This window comes from Podarcis vaucheri (genome assembly GCF_965113315.1).
Source record: "Podarcis vaucheri genome assembly, chromosome: 7".
Taxonomy (NCBI): Eukaryota; Metazoa; Chordata; class Lepidosauria; order Squamata; family Lacertidae; genus Podarcis; species Podarcis vaucheri.
This window is the reverse complement of record NC_138765.1, coordinates 67,585,206-67,606,081: the sequence shown is the minus strand read 5'-3', so window position 1 is coordinate 67,606,081 and position 20,876 is coordinate 67,585,206. Positions and strand designations below refer to the sequence as shown.

The window sequence follows — 20,876 nt, the reverse complement described above, 5'->3', positions numbered from 1 at the left end:
TGCAAAGGAAAAGGGGGGTCCTAATTCCTTTGCGCAGTTACCCCTGGTTGATCCTGCAGACCTGGAACTCATCTTTAAAGTCCAGCCTGCAATCTTCCTTGTCATGTCTCTCCCCCTGCCCCCCAAATCTTTGCTCAGACCAGTGGCTCCCAAACCTGTCCTCCACCCCCTTTGTTGCATAAACCCATTCCCATTGCTCCCTATAAAAAGCATGATTCCGAACAGCAGTTTGCACGACCCAGCATGGAAGAGAAGAACATGGTAAAATTCAAAACAATCACAATTCATTGCACGTCTATTCAAAATCCAATTAAAAGTATTCAGTTGAATTCATTGGACAAGATTTATGCTTGCTGTTGTCTCTGGTAATTTCTCTCACTTACAGCATGGATGCTGGGTGGATGTTCTGTATTATTTCATTAATGCTATTGCTACAAAATTGCTGAACTTTATCTAGCGACACCATTCTGATAGTCACTTGCACTTCCAGCACCTCCCTGTCACCCCCTTGCCCCCCCCGGGAATTCCCCCACCTGCAGGAGGTACCACCCACTTTGGGAACCACTGGTTTAGACCACCCCTCCCTAAGCTGATGGCCTCCAGATGTTTTGGACTACAACTTTCATCATCCCCAGCCATCACAGCCTTTTTGGACCACAGCTCCCATCAGCCTCAGCCAGCAAGGTCATTTCAGACTACAACTCCCATCAGTCCCAGAAGGAGCAGCTGTTCTGCCTGGGGCTGATGGGATTTGTGGTCCAAAAGATCTGGAGGCACCAGCATTGGGGAAAGGCTGACCTGGTCCGACCCCGTGGAAAGGAGGAGAAAGGTCCTTCCATTTTGGCAGTTCTGTACAAGAAAGGCTTTGCTGACGTTGTCTCTCCTAGATCATTATTGAAGGATCTCTGCCTATCTTGCACACACTTTCTCTGTTTAAAGTCCCTTTCTCTCCCATCTTCATAAAGAAAACACCATCCTAAAAAACAAAGAAAGTGAGCTTCATTCTTGGCTGAGTGGGAATTTCAACCCTGGCCTCTCCCAGATTTTAGTCCTCATTTAACCCCCAGAACAACCCTGTGAGGTAGTTCAACCCAAGATCACCCGGCGAGCTTCACTGTGGCTCTCCCAGGTCCAATCCAACACCCTACCCAATAAAACATCACCGTAGCCTCTCAGCCCTCCCGGCTCACAGCTGAAGACGCTCTGAGAGTCAGCAAAAATAAGCCTAACCCGGAAGCCCTGCCCTATATTCCGGGCCGAGTCCTTGCAGTGATGCTTTTGGAATGCAGGGATGCTCTGGTGTGGTGTGTGCAGCATTCAAGTCTTCATTTTTGGTCCTTGGTAGATCCAAGTCCACGTCGCTTAGCTTAGCGTAGAACCATGCCTTATTATATTTTTAAGCACCCTAGGATGTCTAGAGCACCGCCTCCCTCCATAGGGCATTTTCAAGGCTGCAGCTTCCTCCTAGGATCTCAGCTTATTGACACGGGATCTCTCTGACGCTCTCTAGGTGGCCGGCGGCAGTCCCGAAGGCAGCTGAAGAGTGACAGGGACAAGCCCCTCCCACCGTTATTGGCGAGAGTCGGTGGGAACATTGAGGTACGTCTTGGACAACGCTGTTCATGGCGATGGCCCGGTGGACAGAGCTGTTGGCTAGTGGATTGGACTCTCTAGAGAGATGATGGACCCTCCTTCATTGGAGATTTCCAGACTTTAGATGTCCATCTGCCAGGGATTCTGTAGCTGTGATTTCTACATTTCGGGTGGGTGTGTGCTAGATGACCCCTGGGGTTCCTTTTCCGGTCCTACAATCCCATGCTGCTTTGCCTCTTTGTCCTAGGCATCCGAGAATGCCATCTTTCCCCATATCCTCCTTCTTCTCCACCCTTCCCTGCCTCTCCTTGCAGGTTTTGGGCTTCAACGCCCGCCAGCGGAAAGCGTTCTTGAACGCCATCATGCGCTGGGGGATGCCCCCTCAGGACGCCTTCAACTCCCACTGGCTGGTGCGGGACCTCCGGGGGAAAAGCGAGAAGGAGTTCAGGTACTCAGTGTCAGGGAATGGTCTGAAGACAAGGACTAGGGAGTGCATTCTATGGCAGACCAGCCTCTCTCCGATGGAGAGCTGGAGGGGGAAGAATCACAGAGAGAGAGAGGCAGAAGCTGAACAGCTTAGTGGGGAGTTACCCAGTTATGAGATAATGACGACAGAACCAGAAGGGAGTGGGCAGCTAGTTGAAACGTCACTTGAGAGCGTGGAGGATCTCTCCTCCCCTCGGTTTCAGAGGTCTGAATGTATCAGAGAGCAAAGGAGCCAGAGGGAGGAGGGAGGAACTTCCCATTGGCGCCCAAAATGCTGCCGAAGTCAGAAGGAGGATTTAGAGTAGCCAACTACCCTCCTTGCAGAGAGCTGTGTATTTGTGCTTGCAACATGACGCTGTAATAAAAGGACTACAAATCTATCAACTGCTTGTTAATTCTTATCTGTCAAGTTGCCAAAGGGAAGGGAGGACTCTCCACGCCTGGCACTGGGGGTGCCCCGTGACCCTTCTCTCTTCCTGCCCTCGGGACCTGTTTTGGAGTAGTCACCGGGAGCTGCAGCAGAGAATGGATGGACTTCCGTGGAGTGGATTTTCCAAGTGCTTTGCTTGATTCCAGCCTTTTCTAGACCAAAGCAAACTTGCGGAATCTGCTTTGTGCTTTTGCCATGATTCTAGGATCCACCACCTGGAACTCTGGGTAGAAGACACGGGGTGTTGGTTTGATTACTGGATCTAAGCTGAGTCTTTCCACACAGAGATCTATCCCTGCTTAGCTCAAGCTGTCTAATTTAAGGGTTGGGACATTTGCATCTATTTTGACTTAAGACAATGGAAGCCATTTGCCCTGGCGTCTCCCTCCCTCCTGTTTGTTTCCTCCTCAGGGCCTATGTCTCCCTGTTCATGAGGCACTTGTGCGAACCTGGGGCAGACGGGGCGGAGACCTTCGCTGATGGAGTCCCCCGCGAGGGATTGTCCCGGCAGCATGTGCTGACTCGAATTGGCGTGATGTCGCTAGTAAGGAAGAAGGTAGGTCAACTCTTCCCTTGAATTATTTCCTGCTAGGCTTGCTCCTGAGAGCTCAGTGAGTTGATGGAAAAGTCATTGTAAGACTGTATATATGGCTTTAGTTGGGTCCGAGAGCCAGTATGGTGTAGTGGTTAAGAGCGGTAGACTCGTAATCTGGTTTGCGTCTCTGCTCCTCCACATGCAGCTGATGGGTGACCTTGGGCTAGTCACACTTCTCTGAAGTCTCTCAGCCCCACGCACCTCACAGAGAGTTTGTTGTGGGGGAGGAAGGGAAAGGAGAATGTTAGCCGCTTTGAGACTTCTTCGGGTAGTGATAAAGCAGGATATCAAATCCAAGCTCCTCTTCTTCTTCTGAGTTGACTTCTACATGTTACCCAATGTTGCTTTCATAGCTGATGGGAATTGTGGCCCCCAAATGTCTGGAGGGCACCAGGTTGCAGAAAGTGAGATTAATTTAACTGATGTAGTACTGCAGGAATGGTTTTTACCTTCTGTTTAATCAGCAAGGTGCTTCGCTCTTTCCTGTTTTAGGGGGGGGTTTGGGGGGGAGTTAGTGTGAAATGACCTTTATTTTTGTGTTTGAGTTCTGAGTCATCATTGCTCTGATGATGACATCATTAACCTGAATATCATTGTTTGCATGATGACGCCATTAACCTGAATATCATTGCCTGTATGATGACATCATTAACCTGAATATCATTGCCTGTATGATGACATCATTAATCTGAAAATCATTGCCTGTATGATGACATCATCAACCTAAATTAGAGCTGCCATATGTCTGGGATATGTCAACAACTTTGCAAAAAAAAAAAGTTCAACAACTTCTATGTGCAGATTTTCACGTTTTGAAATATGACAACCCTAACATAATATCATTGTCTGGGTGATGACGTCATTAACCTGCATATCATTTCACTTTATTCATAACCTTTCGTTTCTGAATCTGCTTCTGCTTCTTGTACTCTGTAAGAAACAGTGTTCTTTAAACTTTAAGAAATAAATGGATTGTGTGTGGGGGTCTAATCCCATGTTCCTTGCACCTTCCCTCCCCCCACCCTGCCCATTCCTTGATCCAGGTTCAAGAGTTCGAACCTGTCAACGGGAAATACAGCACTCCTGACCTCATCCCGGAAGGCCTGGAGAGCAAAAAGGGAGGGGAGGTTCTCTCTTCAGACCCAAACACGCCTGTCCCAGCCAGCCCAGCTCATGGGCAGGTGGGGCCCACGTTGCAACCAGGTATGGCTGAAACATCCCCACCTGGAACCCTGGAAAGCCACTGCCAACCCATGTGTAGAAAAGGCTGGGCTAGATTCAACATCAGGCAGCTGCTGGATTGATATACAGTGGTACCTCGGGTTACATACGCTTCAGGTTACAGACTCCGCTAACCCAGAAATAGTACCTTGGGTTAAGAACTTTGCTGCAGGATGAGAACAGAAATTGTGCTCCGGCGGTGCGGCAGCAGCAGGAGGCCCCATTAGCTAAAGTGCTTCTGGTTAAGAACAGTTTCAGGTTAAGAATGGACCTCCGGAACGAATTAAGTACTTACCCCGAGGTACCACTGTAATGCAAATTGGGGGGTGGGGAAACTTTGATCCTCCAGATGCTACGGGGCTACAATTAGGGTTGTAAAAACCAGTACAACCCGAATGTTGTTGAACTTTTATTTCAGGGGTTTTTTTTAGACAAACATCAAAGTTGTTGAGTGATTTTTCAATTGACTTGCCTAAGATCCAGGATGTCTATTTCACCTTTGGAATCCTGGTAATGTCCAGGAAAATCCAGGCATATGGCAGCCCTGCTACAATGCCTATCACCCTTGGCCATTGGCCGTGCTTGCAGGGGCTGATGGGAGATGAAGTCCAGCACAAGCTGGAGGGCCACTCCTGATACAACGATGGCTAATAGCTGTAGAAACAGAACCGCCAGCCTTAATAATTTCCATGCAAAAGCCCAGAAAGCGGATTTGCGTGCAGGATTTTGCCAAGCCTCGTCTCTTGTTTCAGACAAAGCAGACCCACAGCCAGGGATCCCCCAGGAAAAAGATCCATTGGAGCAGAGGGCAAAAAAGCCACGGGAGAGCCAGGTAAGAGCACATCCCTTGAGCTAGGAGGGGCATCCTTGGGGCACAGATAGGGACTTAAGTGTTGCAAGTGGGACATTGAGATGTTGCAGATGGGTTGTTGGCAGCAGGTTAGTTAAAATAATAATAATATTGAATTTCACCCAGAAAGGGATAACCTACAGTAAACCGGGAAAATATATGGGTTGGCATCAAGAAAATACTACTACTAATAAGAAAAAAGAAGGGTAGAAAGAGCAGTGGGGCTGATCCACTAGGGCGAATAGGGCACTGACCCACAGACCGCAGTCTACCTTCCAACAGCCCCCATCAGGATCAGACAAATTCATAATGGAAAGAGCCTGGGGTGATGGAAACTCTGCTTTATGTTCAGGTGCCGGTGAACAGAGAGAAAACGGAGAAGGACGAGAAGGAGGAAGTTGTGGTGGGACAAGCAAAACCAGTCGAAGAGAGCATCGAAGAGGAAGAGAGGGCGGAGCCTGTCCCCGAGCAGCCAGCAAAAGGTGTGGGGCTGATGAGATGCCGTGGGGAGGTGACAGTGCAAGAGCAATGGGTTTTGGGGGTTGACCGGTACCTCAGAACGACCCATCAAACCGGACCCTGCTCTAGTTCGCTTGATGTCATTTTGCACCTGGAGTAGTGAGCCAGTTTGAGGAACGTGGGTTCAAAGCAAATCTTTATTGTCAATGACCAGCACTAAGAAAGAAAGCACGTAGAATTATCTAAGTGTGCATAATAGGGTGCAATAAAAAGTAGTGTAAATAAAGCTGCCTCACATCATAGTGTGCACATCCATAGGATGAGGGGCTATGACCACACAGCACATAGCTAACCTATGGAACTCACTTCCACTGGAGGCAGTGATGGCCAACAACTTGCATGGTTTTAAAAGCAGAAGATGAGGCTATTATTATATTTGGAACGAGGCCCCAAAGGGGGCCATATTATCCCCACTGCCCCAGGTGCCAATTTCTGATGCAAAGCTGCCTGATGGAAAGCTGTGTTCATCTCCTTGTTGGCTGATTTGAGCCTTTGCTTCCTTCCCTTCCTCCCTGCCTACCCCCCCCCACCCTGCCCAGCTCCTGCAGATGAGGCCTCCCAGGAGAATGAAAAGCCAGCCGCAAAGTCGGAATCAAATGCCAGCCCCTGTAAAGGAAGCAGTAAAGAATCTAAGTCAGGTAAGAAGCCCCCTCTTCAGCTTTTACCTAGCTCAGCATGCATAGTCATAAGCAAATGTAACTTTTCCTTTGTTTCTCATATCAAGGGTCAAAGGGCTGTCCCTTTGGCCGCTACTGCAGATCCTGCTTGGGTTCCTCCCCACCAGCTACTTGAGGCCCTTAGTATGTTCTTATGTTTGTGTTCTTGTGATGGGGTGCCCCTGTGTTTTGCTAAGCAGATGATGCCAAGGCAGAAGACAAGGAGCTGTCAGAGGCTCAGCAGAATGGAGAAAAGGAGGAGGAGGAGGATGGGAAGAAGGACGACAAGAGTGGGATCCGATTCATGTTCAACATCGCTGACGGGGGCTTCACAGGTACACGCGAGCAGGCCCCAACCTCCTGGAAAGCCAGCCTCCCCCTGTGAGATCCTGGTGGCTCAAGCTCTGTTCCTTTATTGGTTAAGATTGGAGGCATGCTTCATTGTTTCCATCTCAGCTCCATACTTTTGGTTGGAAGTTGGGAAGCTCAGAGCAGTGACTTATACAGAGACACGGCGAGCAGCAGTCTCCTCAGAAGGAGGGACAATTCTGATCCAGTTGCATATGATACATTACCTGCCCCAAGCAGAGGCTGAGAGGAAGGATGCAAAGCTAGGGCAGCAAGCTGGGCAGAGACACAGCAGGCAGCTTCCTCTGAGAGCAGATAATTCTGCACATGATGCAGAGAAATGGCAGAATTACCCTCTAACTGGGAGGAGGAGGGAAGGACAGAGCAGTAACTTATGCAGAGATGTGACAGGGAACCTCCTCTAAGTGTACCTAATTCTCCTATGCATTGGGAATTGTGCATTTCAAACTACTGATTTTTACTGTTTGGGGTTTGTTCTCTTAGATTGCATGCCCTGTGGGGTAGAATTTCTTACTTCAATTGCGTACAGAGCCGTGTACATTGATGGCACTATATAAATAACTGTTCAATATTAATATCAATAATATTGGTAATAATAATAGTAATGATGAATTCACACAGAGCCATAACACAGGATCAGAGGTAAGGCAGAGCCCTGGCAACCCTTAAGGCCCATCTAGCCCAACCCCCATGCAATGCAGGAACCGCAAGAATTTCTTGGCTTGGTTTCCTGGACTCCTGGGCAGTCTGCTGTCACTGGGCTCCCTGTGGAGCTAATAACAGCGGCCTCCCTTCGAGAGTTTGTGCAAGGCTTCCTACCCACAAGGGCTGTGGAAATGCCAAGCGTTATTAAACCTCCTCTTGACATTCCAGTCTGCAGCTGGTGTGGCGCCTGAAACGCAGCATCTCTCCGCTCTCGCTTTACAGAACTGCACACGCTGTGGCAGAACGAGGAGAGGGCGGCTGTCTCCTCGGGGAAGATTTACGACATCTGGCACCGGAGGCACGATTACTGGCTCCTGGCAGGAATCGTCACGTATCCTTGGCGTGGTTATGGGACGTCAGGGCTGGATGCGGCAGTGGTTTCCTTCAGCTGCCTCCTGCTGAGTTAGACCATTGCTCCATATTGCTCAGTATTGCCTAAACTGACTGGTAGCAGGGTTATAGGCAGAGGTCACTCCTAGCCCTACCTGGAGGCGCTGTCGGGAATCAAACCTGGAACCTTCTGCGTAAGAGGCAGGTGCTCTACCCCACTGAGCTACGGCCCTTCCCTGTTCCTGGCCCATGTTCATTTTGCACATATAAGTTGGTCCCATCCCACCATGTTTCTGCATTAATGTGGGCTTATTATTATGTTTTGTTTTAAAAATGCCCGCAGATTCGTATTCAGCTCCCTATTTTATCTTGTGTGCACATTTCCAAAGGTACTTAATCCTGAAATGTGCATTTTGGTATGTTTCTTGAGCTGAGGACTCAAAACAGGGAGAAGCATGAAATCCAAAGGGCAGTTCACATGCTTATTCGGCCAAGCTGCATACACAGAGATATAATAACCTAGGCAGCTGCCCAATCTGAGTCAGACCATTGGTCCATCTAGCTCAATGTTGTCTACTCTGACGGGAAGGGTCCTACGCAGCCCTACCAGGAGATGGCACTGGGGACTGAGCCAGATGGGCAGCATGCAAATCCTTATTATTACTGGATTTTGTGATGAAAACAAATTCATACAAAAAAGGCACATCACAGGGGCAAGTTCATGCAGAACCACAGTTTTTTCTCAGCAGATCTGGCCCTGATACAGGTGCCACATAATACCCATTCCATATTTGTAAGAAATCAATCGTTTAGTGTGGTGGCACCCACACTTTGGAACCCCCCTGCCTATTGAGATCAGGCAGACACCTTCACTCTATTCTTCTCAGTGACTGCTAAAATCATTTTTGTTTTAGGCAAGTCTGCCTTGAAATTTAGAAAGGTGATGCAAGTTTTAATCTGTTTTCATTAGTCTATTGTTATTGTAACTTTTTTTTAAAAAATGAAATTATTCTTGTTAAATTTTTTTAGTGGTCATTTTATTGATTTATCTTTTTGGTAAACTGCCCTAACGTGGGGATTTTTTTGGGTTTTTTTACAATCAATTTATTTGAAATAAATGAAATATCAGTGAACATGCAAAAATGCACTCCGTTAGGAGGAATGTGCATGAAGATTCTCTAGGATAATCTTCTATGAAAATTGCCCAAGCTGAAGTGGAAATGGGGCAAACCAAATTTAAGACTGGGAAAAGTAGAAATTGAGAGCTCCCTTCTACATCTTTCTTTTCGTTGGCTATTCCCAGGCTCTGAAACTCTCTTCCTAAAAAGCCTCACTGGCTCCCACTGTGCTGTCCTTTTAAGGACAGCACTTTTAAGGAAACGGATGGTACTGTGATGTTTTTATTGTTATTATCTGTAGTTGTATATTCTATTAATGTCTGATTGTTTTTTACATTAACCCCCCCCCCATTTCTATTTTATCTGTAAGCCACCTTGAGTCTCTGTCAGGGAAAAAGGTAGGAATGAATGAATGAAAGGAGATTTTTCAGATGCCAGATGGTTCTGTTGTTCCCTTAACGCCTCTCCTCTCTGCTGCCTAAGTCACGGCTACGCCCGCTGGCAAGACATCCAGAACGACCCGCATTATGTCATCCTGAACGAGCCCTTCAAGTCGGAGATCCACAAGGGTAACTACTTGGAGATGAAGAACAAGTTCCTGGCACGGCGGTTCAAGGTGGGTTTCCAGAAATACCCGTTCGAGAGCGACCACATTTGCAGAGGATAAAACCTATCACCAGGTCTCAGCAGCAGTAGCAAAGACGAGCTTCCATGGACAGAGGCAATGTACCTTTCAGGGTGGACCTCGGCCTTGCAGAGCCAGGCAGAGGCCCAGGCCAGGTAGATAATGTGCCTCCCCTTTTTTACCCTGGGGATAACTGAAGTCTTATAAATAAGTAAGTATATAAATAATTTTCACAAAAGTTATGCTGACAAATAATTTTATTTCAAGGCTTGAACCGTATCTGCATATAAAGACAAAATGGAAAATATAGATATATTGTACAATAGTACTTTTAAAAAATACATAGGGAAAAGGATTATTTTAAGTATTTAAATTTAAAAATGCTTCCCTAGCAATTGTGAATATGCTGACCAAGGCCCCCTTTGGAATAGGAGGCTCGGGCCAAGTGGCCTATATGGCCCCCCCCCTTCTGTCTGGGTCTGGAGTGGACTGATGTAAATCAGGAGTGTGGAGCATTTGCAGCCCCGCAAATGTTACTGGACTCCCAACTCCCATCAGCCCTGGCCAGAATGATTCAATTGAGGATGTATCATAGCCTGAAGGGTCCCCAGATGTCCTCGCTCCTGATGCAAACAGAGACAATTTAAATGGGTGTTTTAAATCTCTGCAGCCTGCCTTGATGTGCATCCCCCTGTGTAAAGGGATATTGAAAGGATAAGGCTATCAATGGCGACTAGGCATGATGTCTATTCTCTGCCTCCACAGTAGCAGCAATGCTTCTCAATGGCAGTTGCAGGAAACAAGAGTACTCTTTGGGCTCCTGCTTGTGGGTTTTCCATTAGGGAACCTGCTTGGCCACTGTGAGAACAGGATGCTGGACTAGATGGGCCACTGGCCTGATCCAGCGGGCTCTGCTTATGTTCTCCTGGTCCATGTTTCGCCCATTCTGCTGCTCCTCGGCTGCTGCTATCTGTATCAGAGGCCACCTCTGCATCTTGGAGGATTCTGCAAGATTGACAGAACGTGCTCTCCGTATCCTCTTTGCAGTTGCTGGAGCAGGCGCTGGTGATTGAGGAGCAGCTCCGCCGGGCAGCATACCTCAACATGACCCAGGACCCCAATCACCCAGCCATGGCCTTGAACGCCCGCTTGGCTGAAGTGGAGTGCCTTGCTGAGAGCCACCAGCACCTCTCCAAAGAGTCCCTTGCGGGGAACAAGCCCGCCAACGCTGTCCTTCATAAAGGTGGGTCTTTCCCAAAAAGGGATCGCTTTCCCCGCTCCCTTAACTCCCTCCACCTTGTCTGCTTCTCCCATGCCAGTTGGGAGAGTGGTGGCTGTAGGAATAACAAGGACAACAGGAGGTTGAAGGCAGGTGAGCTGTGCAGAAGCACGCTGGCAAGCATGCTCCAAGCAGGCTGCCGGCTAGTTCTGTAGTAAAAAGGTAAAGGGACCCCTGACCATTAGGTCCAGTGGTGGCCAACTCTGGGGTTGCGGCGCTCATCTCGCTTTATTGGCCAAAGGAGCCGGTGTACAGCTTCTGGGTCATGTGGCCAGCATGACTAAGCCACTTCTGGCGAACCAGAGCAGCGCACGGAAACGCCGTTTACCGTCCCGCCGGAGCGGTACCTATTTATCTACTTGCACTTTGAGGTGCTTTCGAACTGCTAGGTTGGCAGGAGCAGGGACCGAGCAACGGGAGCTCACCCCATCATGGGGATTCGAACTGCCGACCTTCTGATCAGCAAGCCCTAGGCTCTGTGGTTTAACCCACAGCGCCACCCGCGTCCCGTAGAGTTCCGTAGTCCTGTAGTTCTGTAGAGGCTCCTTTTATTAGCAGAAGTCAACAATTGGAAACAGTAGTGAAACCACTCTGAACATGACGTATTTCCATCTAAGCACATTTCCAGCATTAGCAAATACACGTGTTAGCAGGTGTTTCCCTAAAATGTTTTCCCTGGTACTTGATTACGTCTGCATCCCCGGTCATGCTGCAGCCAAGCATCATGTCTAGTAACCAAATCTGTCAGAGGACAAATGGTCAGGGGAAAACCCTGTTTGCTAGCCAAGGAGGCAAAAGGTCACGGAGCGTGGGCGCAATGCTCCCTGGAACACTGTTGCATGCATGGTGCGAGGTTTGCCTCAGCACAGGCGGAGTGTCACCTCCACAGTGGCTAAGAGAGAAAATAGCTTTTTCAGGTTCTAAGGGAACCTGAACTCACACTATCAGCTGTGCTGTGGGAGCACTGGCAAAATGAACTACTCGGATCAACAACAACAGCATCAGCAACAACAACAACAACAACTGGAATTTAAATGTCTGCAATCAGTAAATATAACTCTGTGCGTGTTGTGGGTGTGGGAAGGAGGGGAGAGTTTGCACAGTAAGAACACCCCCAAAGGGTATATGACTCATCTCTCTCTGCAGAGAGGGCAGCCAAGATGGAAAGCAGGCCTCACGGGGATTGGGAGTTGGAGATGTTTAGCCCAGAAAAGGGGATATGAATCCATCTTCAAATATCAGAAGGGCTGTCCCACGGAAGATGGAGCAAGCTTGCTTCCTCCTGCCCCAGAGTGCAGGCCCTGAACCAATGGACTCAAATTGCAAGAAAGGAGATTCCGATTAGTCATTAGGAAGAACTTTCTGATGGCAAAAGCTGCTCGACGGTGGAATGCAGCTCCTCAGAAGGTGGTAGACTCCCTTTCATTGGAGATTTTTCAACAGAGGTTGGATGGCCGTTTTTCAGGGATTCTTGAGCTATGATTCCTGCATTGCAGGGGTTTGGACTAGATTGAGGGGTACCTTCCAACTTTACAATTCTGTGCCATCGACTTGCATTTCATAGCTTTTTGGGCATCCCATTGGTTACAATTCTCTCTCAGAATCTGATCCCATAATCAGCCCACCAGGCTCACTTTTCTGTCTATATCAGGAAAACAATAAATGATTTATTTTATTTTAATTTTTTATAAATGCTGTTGCATTAATAAAAACACTAACAATTTTATCATGGGATAGGTTTTCGTGGGCTGCACTGTGCTCTGTCAGATGCACCCACAGCTAATGGGTTTCCTATGATGGCATGTACTAAAATAAAATATAAGAAATGGCAGCCTAAGTTACACAGAAGGAAAAATATGCGGTGTTGCCAGATGGGTTGGGTACAGGTTTCTGGGGCTCACAGGTGCCCAACTGTCTTGCAGTCCTAAACCAGCTGGAAGAGCTGTTGAGCGACATGAAAGCCGATGTGACTCGGTTGCCCTCCATGCTTTCCCGCATCCCACCTGTGGCCGCTCGCCTCCAGATGTCCGAGAGAAGCATCCTGAGCCGGCTGACAAACCGGGGGAGCGACCCCAGCATCCAGCAGGTTAGAGGCAGCGTTAAAAGGCATTGGTGCATCAGCATATCCAGAATGAGCTCCTGTTTTCTCTGGAAAGCCTTTCCCCACTAATGGGGGCTGGGCAGGGCTTTGGTTTTTTGTGTGGCCAGATGTTCTGTCTGCAGTGGTAAAGAAATGAGACAAACCATTTATCCGTTTGGGATGCAATTGCATTCCAGATGTGAAAGAGAACAACAACTACCAGACTTTTGGAAGACATCTGAAGGCAACCCTGTTTAGGGAAGCTTTTAATGTTTGATGCATTATTGTATTTTAATATTTTGTTGGAATTTTGGAATATTTTGAGTGGCTGGGGAATATTTGGAATATTTTGAGTGGCTGGGGAAGCCCAGCCAGATGGGCAGGGTATAAATAATAAATTATTATGATTATATTATTATTCCAAACCATATATCTGTTGGGGATGCAATTGCAATTCAGCTGACCCTGTAGCAGTTCAAATTCAAGCCTATTTCTCATCTTCCCTTACTTGCAACTCCACCCCATTTGAAATTGAGATTATAAATTCTGTGGGGCAGAGGTTTGTTCTTTTGCTAAAGTTATTTTGTACACAGCATCAATCGCCAGCATTTTTTTAAAAAAAAAATATTGATGGTTTCTTTGTTTCTAAATGTTATCCACCCAGAGCCTTTGGGGATGGGGTTGGTTTGTGTTTTCAAATAAATGCTCTTCCCCATCTCCTCCCTCTCCAGGCCTCTTTTGGCTCCTCCCAGATCTACAGCAACAACTTTGGCCCAAACTTCCGTGGTCCAGGACCAGGTGGGATTGTCAACTACAGTCAGATGCCCCTGGGACCTTACGTGACGGGTGAGTTGAGGTTCCTTGCAGCTGCCCCCTCTCTTTTCTCTCTCTTTCTTCTCTTAAGAGTACAAATTTTAAAGTGGGGGCCATGAGTCAAAAAACAAAAGGGCATTGGGCAAGCCAGCTGTTTTCTCTCTTATCAATAGATATTTAGCCGTTTGCGAGAGTTTCCTCTGCAGTTCTCATTGCTACGAGAGGTAAGGCCACGCTTATTACTCTCTCATAAACTGTGTTCTGTCATTCTGTCTTTGGGCAGGGTGGGGGCGGCTGGCACTGCTGTGACCAGCTTAGTCTTCCTGCAGGTGGCAAACTTGCAACCTTTGGGGTTCGCGTTGTCACCTGACGGACAAAACCTTCGTTGATTTGATCCCCTGAGCTTTACGCCGTAATTCTAAGGGTGCTCTCTATGGCGCAATCCCCGGTTAACACAGCAAGTCTTCGGAGTAAACATGCAAAAGGTTCTGCAGCACAACAATCCATTAATTTTGCTTAGCCAGTTGAATTTGTAGGGAGTCAAAAGGCACCTGAAACAAAAGGCATTCCTCTGTTAAAAGGATTTTTTTAAAAAATATATATGTGCTAAACATGTACTTTTCCTGGTAAGTACAAAAATAAAATCACAATTCAATAAAAATAATAATTTAAAAAACATTTTGACCAATTAACTATAGCCATCTTCCACCAGCCAATAAGTTCTAACTCCCCCTCTACCTGATTAATCAGTGCAGCACTCTTTCTTGGTATTAATTAAAATTATGTTAAAATGAGGTGGGGTGGGAGAGCCAACCTTAGGAATCTTGATCAGCAACAGCACCTGGGTGGGCAGATGCAAAATAGGTCAGTGCTTCTCCTTTAAGAGTTGGGGAAGGGAGAGATTTCAGCAGGGAGAGCATGCAGGAATAGCTGACTAGGGGATAGCTGATGCACCTGCTGAAATTCTCTCTTCTTCGGAACTCTTAAGCACCCCCCTCTTTTCCCTCGTGTGGAACTGCCCGTCTCCCAAACTTGCTCCCTTCCATTATTTGCATGGATTGAAACTCTGAAGTCACTTGCCCAGATATCCTGAGTCTCAGACCTCACCTCTTCCAGCCCACTGGACCTGTCTCTCCCAAGAGCTCTCTGGATCCTGACACCTGCACTGCAAAATGGCCTTTACTGAGAGTTGCCCCCACCTTTTAATCATCACCCTATTTTAACAGCCTTGCCCTTTAAAGCCTCAGTAGCTTTTAAAATGTTTTCTTTCTCTAGTCTTATTTCTTTCTATTAAGTTCATATCCCTTCTTTATTTCTCTGTTAAACTTCACCTCTTGCAATGAACCTGAGAAGGGGGCTTAACCATTTATTCCCCCCCCCCGCACTTGTCCTCACAAACAGCCCTGCAGGTAGGTTAAGCTCAGGTGGCTGAGTGATGATTTGAACCCAGGGCATCCCAAGTGCTATTCTGACACTTTAACAACACTACATTCTGCTCTCTCTAAAATGAATAGATCAACAGAGGAGCTGGCTTTCTTCTGAGAATCTTCATAGAGAAATGCCATTTTGGGGGTGAAAAAAATTAAATGGATTAGATTTGAATCCCGGGACTCAAAATGGTGGTTTACTTGGGGCTATTCATCTTAATCCTCATGACAACCTGGTGAGGTAGCTTTGACCAAGAAAGAGAATCTGCACATCAGACTAATCAAAGAGCTTTTGCTTCTCCTCAGGAAGATGAAGTTATTTAACAAACAGTGGATCTCTAATGGGGAATTGTCAGCATCCTTAGCAAACCACAATTCCTGAGTTTATTTATTTGGGGAGCTGTGACATTTAAGTATGCTGTGTTGCTGGTGTATATTTGTTGTGAAAATACTCAAGAGCAAGGACCAATGAATATGTCGATTTCAGATTATTTCCGTTTCTAAATTTTTCCAATCTTAAAAAGTCCTCATGCATTTTACCTAATATACACATTTTCTGCAGTATTTCTTAATATACACATTTTTGGCAAGCCATTTAACCTAATGCAATCCATTTTCATCCAATATTTTCACTGTCCATTTATTCTTACTCCCTGCTCAATTCCTGATCCACAAGAGGACCTTTTCTCTTATTCTGTGACTAGCACTCAGAAGTCTTTGGTGCTATAATTCAACCTTAAATTGTGATGCATTCTGTAGGTGTGTCCCCCCCCAATGCTTTTTAAGAACTCAACAGATGTTGTTGGCCCTGGGTGCATGGCAGGGGGTTGGACTAGATGACCCTTGGGGTACCTTCCAACTCTTCAGTCCTAAAACTCTATGAATAATTACCCTTTTTCAAATTTTAAGGAAAGGAACTGGCAGATGGTCCATCCACCATTGGGCCCAGTTCTGTTGTTTATCACAAGAACCACTCTGTGAAACCAGGAAACTGGCCAGAAAGAGGTTCTTCCTAAGGGGGAAGCAGGTGCTGCCTGGAATATAAGAGGAATGTCACCCTCAGCCCAGTTTGCTGCTGCTGAGAGTCTTCAGGATTGGGCAGAAACCCAGTTTCCCCACGGCTTCCAATGGCCTCCACATGGCAGCTACTGCCTGCCACTTAAGCGGACTCTCATTGATGACAGCACAGGTGTTGCTTCTATCTTTAGGTCCAGACTTCCAGTGAAGGGTTTGGGGAAGCAACCTTCCGGCTCCTCACTTGTTTCACAAGAATGTAAGAAGATCCCGCTGGATCAGGTCCATCTAGTCTAGCATCCTGTTCTCATAGTGACCAAGCAGATGCCCCAAAAGGAACCCAGCAAGTAGGATCTGATCACAAAAGCCCTCTCCCCTCATGTGGTTTCCAGTAACTAGCATTCAGAAGCATTGTTGCCTCACAACTACGGAGCCAGAACATAGCCATCAGTAGCCCTGTCCTCTCAATGTATCAACAGCTCATCTCCTTCACTTCAGATGCTCTTAGACCAGGCATCTCCTTAACAGGGTTTGAAATCTTGTGGTCCATAATGGCTTCCCAGCTTTTAAAAATGGCATTGGTCAGGCCACATGTTTAATACATAAATTGGCCCTGGCTCATGATGGAAGTACCTCATAGAATCATAGAGTTGGAAGGGACCCTGAGGATCGTCTCAGCCCAACCCCTTGCAATACATCTGTCCCATACAGCGATCAAACCTGTTATGAGGACCACACTTGAACCAACTGAGCCATCCAGGCTGAAGTCAGTCCAAGGAACATAATCCCTCCATTTTTGTCCTTTCAGCAACACCCAATGGACTGCCCTTGAACCACCTGGATATAAAGGTCCCCGAGCCCCTGAAAGATGGTGCAACCTTAGACTGCAAGGGACAGCATTGTGATGTCATCTGCATTGAAGATTGAAGGCCAGTCTTGGTGGCTCTGGGCTTGCTGTGTTCACATCTCAAAGTGTTATTCAAAACAAGGACAACCCCCCACATCCCTTTGGCCATTTCACAAACTTCCTTGAGACAGCAAGATTTTCACTTCCTTGTATCTTGGGTTTTTCTTTCGCACTTTCTTATTGAGGACTTGAAAGGTTTGTTGGCTGGATTACAAATGGATTCTTCAGTTTTTCGCCTGGATGCTGTCCCCCTTTCATACGCAGCTGATTGAGAGACAGGGAGCAGGTGCCAATGTGCTATTCCTCTCCGCCCCCACCCAGAGATGTGTGGCAGTCATGACTCAAGTGGAGAACCTTGCTAATGCCTGTTTGGCCTGTGCTTGGAAAAGGTACAAGCTCACTCTCTGAGCTCAGACGTTGAGCAGGCTAGGTTGGGTAGACTGAATCCTGCTGCTGCTGTGTGTGTCGAGGAGGGTCTGAACTGTGGTTGTGCCCAATCCAGATATGTGTTCAAGACTGAGGATGCAACCCGCATTTGAACAAAAAAGCCAAGTGAGGTTCAAAAAGAAAATATGGACACCAAGGTCTCTGTCCAGCCAAAGACTCCTGTCGCTTTCTGCAGAAGTTAATCGTTCAGTTAACTCTCTGCCCCATTGCAATCAGTGGGACTTCAAAGTGTTTAATGTTGTTTGGCTAATGGTCACAGTGTAAAGGATTCAAGGCTTTGCAAGGGTCAAGCAATGTGGTTTTTAATTGGCCCCAGTAATGAGGGATATGAAAGCACCAAGCATGTCCTCTTCAAGGCCCATCTCACATGTGTGCATCTGTTGCTTGATTTCCCTCTGCTCAGTAACCGGCAGGTAAATTTGACTGCACCAAAAGGAGTTGTGGTGGTACAAAAGTTCCGTCTTTGGGGCTTGTGAATGCTCATTCCCAAGCAATGCAACGAAGGCATCATGAGCTGTTCTGCTATCCAGTGATGAATGTGCATGTGTGAACCAGGCCTGGGTGTACCTTGATCAAACTTAAAAGGAGATGCATTAATGTGCATTGGGATGTGAACCACCACACAGTAGAAAGTCCTCAGTGCCCCTGAGCAAAAACCAGGGCGAGGAGACAAGGGGGACACATCCCAAAGTGAATCTACAAGTGCCCAGATATGAAAACATCAATCCAGAATTGTTGATTTGATTTTGTCTGTCCACCTGTTGCCATGACCACTCTGGTCTTTCCCATAAAATGAAGACAGCTGTATATAGCTCTTCCAGAGTGTAATCTGAGCTTGGTCCCTTTCCACCTGTATATGCTTGAGCAATCTGTTCAAAGGGCCTGGATGCCTTCCTTTTTACCAAGCCTTCACTAGCTCATACAGAATGTGTCAGTGCCCCCATGCCCGTTGTCTAAATCCCCAAAATGTGCCCTGATCTACGGAGAATGCCCTCTGCCCTGGATAGGTGATGGCTGAAGTGAAGAAGAGTTCAATTGCCCCAGGGTTCCAGGCAAACAGGAAGGCAAGGCAAGTTCAGCACCATGGAGAGCGGTCAACCTGTGGGTTTGAAGACCATGGTCAGCAATCCTGCAGCTGACGTAGGCCATAGATCTTAGCAATGTCTTGGAGCAACCTTTATAACCAGGGCTTAGTATTCCTTTAAGTAAAGCCCCCCCATGACCCTTGAAAGCTGCATCTGGCCATTTAAAGGGGCAGTGCCTTTCTTTGCATCTGCTGGCTTCTTCTAAGGCCCTAGGGTTTTAAGCAGTGGAGATACCTCCTCAGGGCAATCCTGACCCTTTGAGGAGTCTGCGGACCAAGGTGTTAGGGGTTCTTGTGCCTGTGGCTCCATATGGTGAGGACCAGGGAATGGTTCCATCTCCTTCTTGGGTCTGCCATTGAAGGAGGACTCTGCCTTTGATGAGTACTGATCTGTGCTCATGACAAAAACCAGTATTTCCCCAACAATAAGCACCTTTGTATGCATTTTTGGTGGGTTACGTGAGTATTGCAGGCACCCGGTGGATGATCCTGGGATGTGTGCCTCAAGTCTCTGCTATTTTGAATGTCCCCCCACCCCCCTTTTCAGATGCTTTCCTTCTATATATTTCCCCAATGTGCTTTTCAGAGACGGTTGCACACTCATCCTTTTCAGCGCATGAGCACAACACTCAGTTACAGTATTGGGCAATTGTTTTAACAGATGAACCGAAGCTATTCCCTGACAACAAAGCTTCTCCTGCTCCATTCGATTAAGTGAGAGTGGGAGTTTACTTCCTCATGGTACACACAAGTGCAATGCCAGGAGAGAAAGACAGAATGTGGAGAAGCCCAGAATGGTTTCCTGTGAGCAGCTCAGGATGCCTTATTAGACTCCTAGATCTTTCTGAACTCTGACATCTGGAAGCCCCGTGTTAGCCTTAGCAAACCATGCACAGGTGAAGGGTTGGCCATTGCTGGACTTCTGATATGCCACACCACTGACCAGCGTTTGCTGGCTGCTGGAAGTTGGGAGTCCTACAAGATCTGGAGACCCTCTGATGTTGGGGTTGGCCAGAATGGAAAGCACCCCATTTCCACTCTGGTTTTTACTCTGTACCATTAATGAACTTGGGTCTTAGGAATACAGGCAAATGGATAAAGAGAGGCCTGCATCTAGGTTGCTCATGTGTAGGATTGACAACAAGCCTGCATTTCATTGCTCTGAGCAGGATATCCATATAGTAAACTGATCGGTTTTGCAGTCCAAAGACCAGTGAGCTTTAGAGTCTGCTGGGATTTTCCCCTGAGTTTCTTTCGCTGGCTCCACCCAATCCAAGTCACCACCACCTGCCTGCCGTGACCATTTCCCCCTGGCTTTGCCAAGGGTGTCTCAACTCTTCTTTAAGGACCCCTCTTTCCCCCTCCTCCCCTATCTGAGTAGAAAGTCTGGCTCTTAAGCTGGGAGCATAAATGCAGGTGAGACCAGTTAGATTTCCTAACATGGGTTGTGGGGTAATGAGAAAAGTGTTCCAAGCTACTTTGTCATATTGCTCCTGTGTTTTTATTTCTGTGATACCAGCAAGTGGGACATCAAAGCAGTGCTCTCCCCACCCTTGGGTGGCCTTTCTGGCAAGTTTATAATGCCACAAACTGTCTCCCCACCCCTTTGAATTCTGTGAGTGTCTCAAAGGGTCCCCCCCCTGCTTTTTGTTTTTTTTATTATTTTTGTGTTTTAATAAATCATTTAAAAAAGGAAACCTGAGGGAATGGCTGGCTGGTTCTTCTCCTGGGTCCCACCAACCTTCTGCTGTTTGGAAGATGGGAAGAGGTACGTTTACAGAAACACTTTTGACATGACGTTTGTCATTGTAAGGAATGAGGAATCTAGAGTCAATCCGAACCCGCCCTAACCATTGCCTGCTACTACCCCATGATTTAAGGCCCAAGGATAAAACCTGTGGGTTCATCAGAACCTTAGGTCACCACAGGAAACAAGTGCCAATTTATCAGTCTGCCTCGTGAAGCTGCCAGTAAAACAAAAGAGGTTAATTGTGATTCAAGTGACCTGAGGGGTTGGGTTTGGCTCAGGACAGGATTCTAAACAATCCACACAAAAGTACAGCATATAGATTTATTCCAGATTAATAAAATAGCAATATAAGGACTCTGTTACTCAATAAGGGGGGGGATTTCTTTCTTTATTATTTCTTTCTTTATTATTTTTAAAGGTCACTTGGGGATTTGGGGAATGCAGACACCCAAAACTGCAAAGCTTCTTAGCCTAAGCTACAAGATGCTTTGCCACCATAAGAACATAAGAAGAGCCCTTTCGGATCAGGTCGATGGACCATCTCACCCAGCATCCTGTTCTCATAGTGGCCAACCACA

At 47.1% G+C, this 20,876-nt stretch overlaps 1 protein-coding gene across 4 annotated transcripts in view; it reads left to right on the top strand.

Annotated features, from left to right (window-relative positions):
- The window catches only part of CHD5 (chromodomain helicase DNA binding protein 5), a 59,543-nt gene extending 39,221 nt beyond the window's left edge, over positions 1–20,322 (top strand). For 2 of the 4 annotated variants that reach the window (XM_082233289.1, XM_082233288.1), the window contains 15 exons: positions 1,511–1,599; positions 1,908–2,041; positions 2,921–3,065; positions 4,148–4,307; positions 5,078–5,157; positions 5,528–5,657; positions 6,234–6,332; positions 6,551–6,685; positions 7,647–7,755; positions 9,356–9,488; positions 10,545–10,740; positions 12,699–12,862; positions 13,588–13,702; positions 13,843–13,893; positions 16,919–20,321. In XM_082233289.1, coding sequence (XP_082089415.1) covers positions 1,511–1,599; positions 1,908–2,041; positions 2,921–3,065; positions 4,148–4,307; positions 5,078–5,157; positions 5,528–5,657; positions 6,234–6,332; positions 6,551–6,685; positions 7,647–7,755; positions 9,356–9,488; positions 10,545–10,740; positions 12,699–12,862; positions 13,588–13,702; positions 13,843–13,850 — 1,697 coding nt within the window. In that variant the 3' untranslated portion in view covers positions 13,851–13,893; positions 16,919–20,321. Of the gene's footprint in view, positions 1–1,510; positions 1,600–1,907; positions 2,042–2,920; positions 3,066–4,147; positions 4,308–5,077; positions 5,158–5,527; positions 5,658–6,233; positions 6,333–6,550; positions 6,686–7,646; positions 7,756–9,355; positions 9,489–10,544; positions 10,741–12,698; positions 12,863–13,587; positions 13,703–13,842; positions 13,894–16,918 lie in introns of all 4 variants that reach the window. The other 2 variants (XM_082233287.1, XM_082233286.1) reach the window with 2 other exon arrangements.
- The last annotated feature ends 554 nt before the right edge of the window (positions 20,323–20,876 follow it).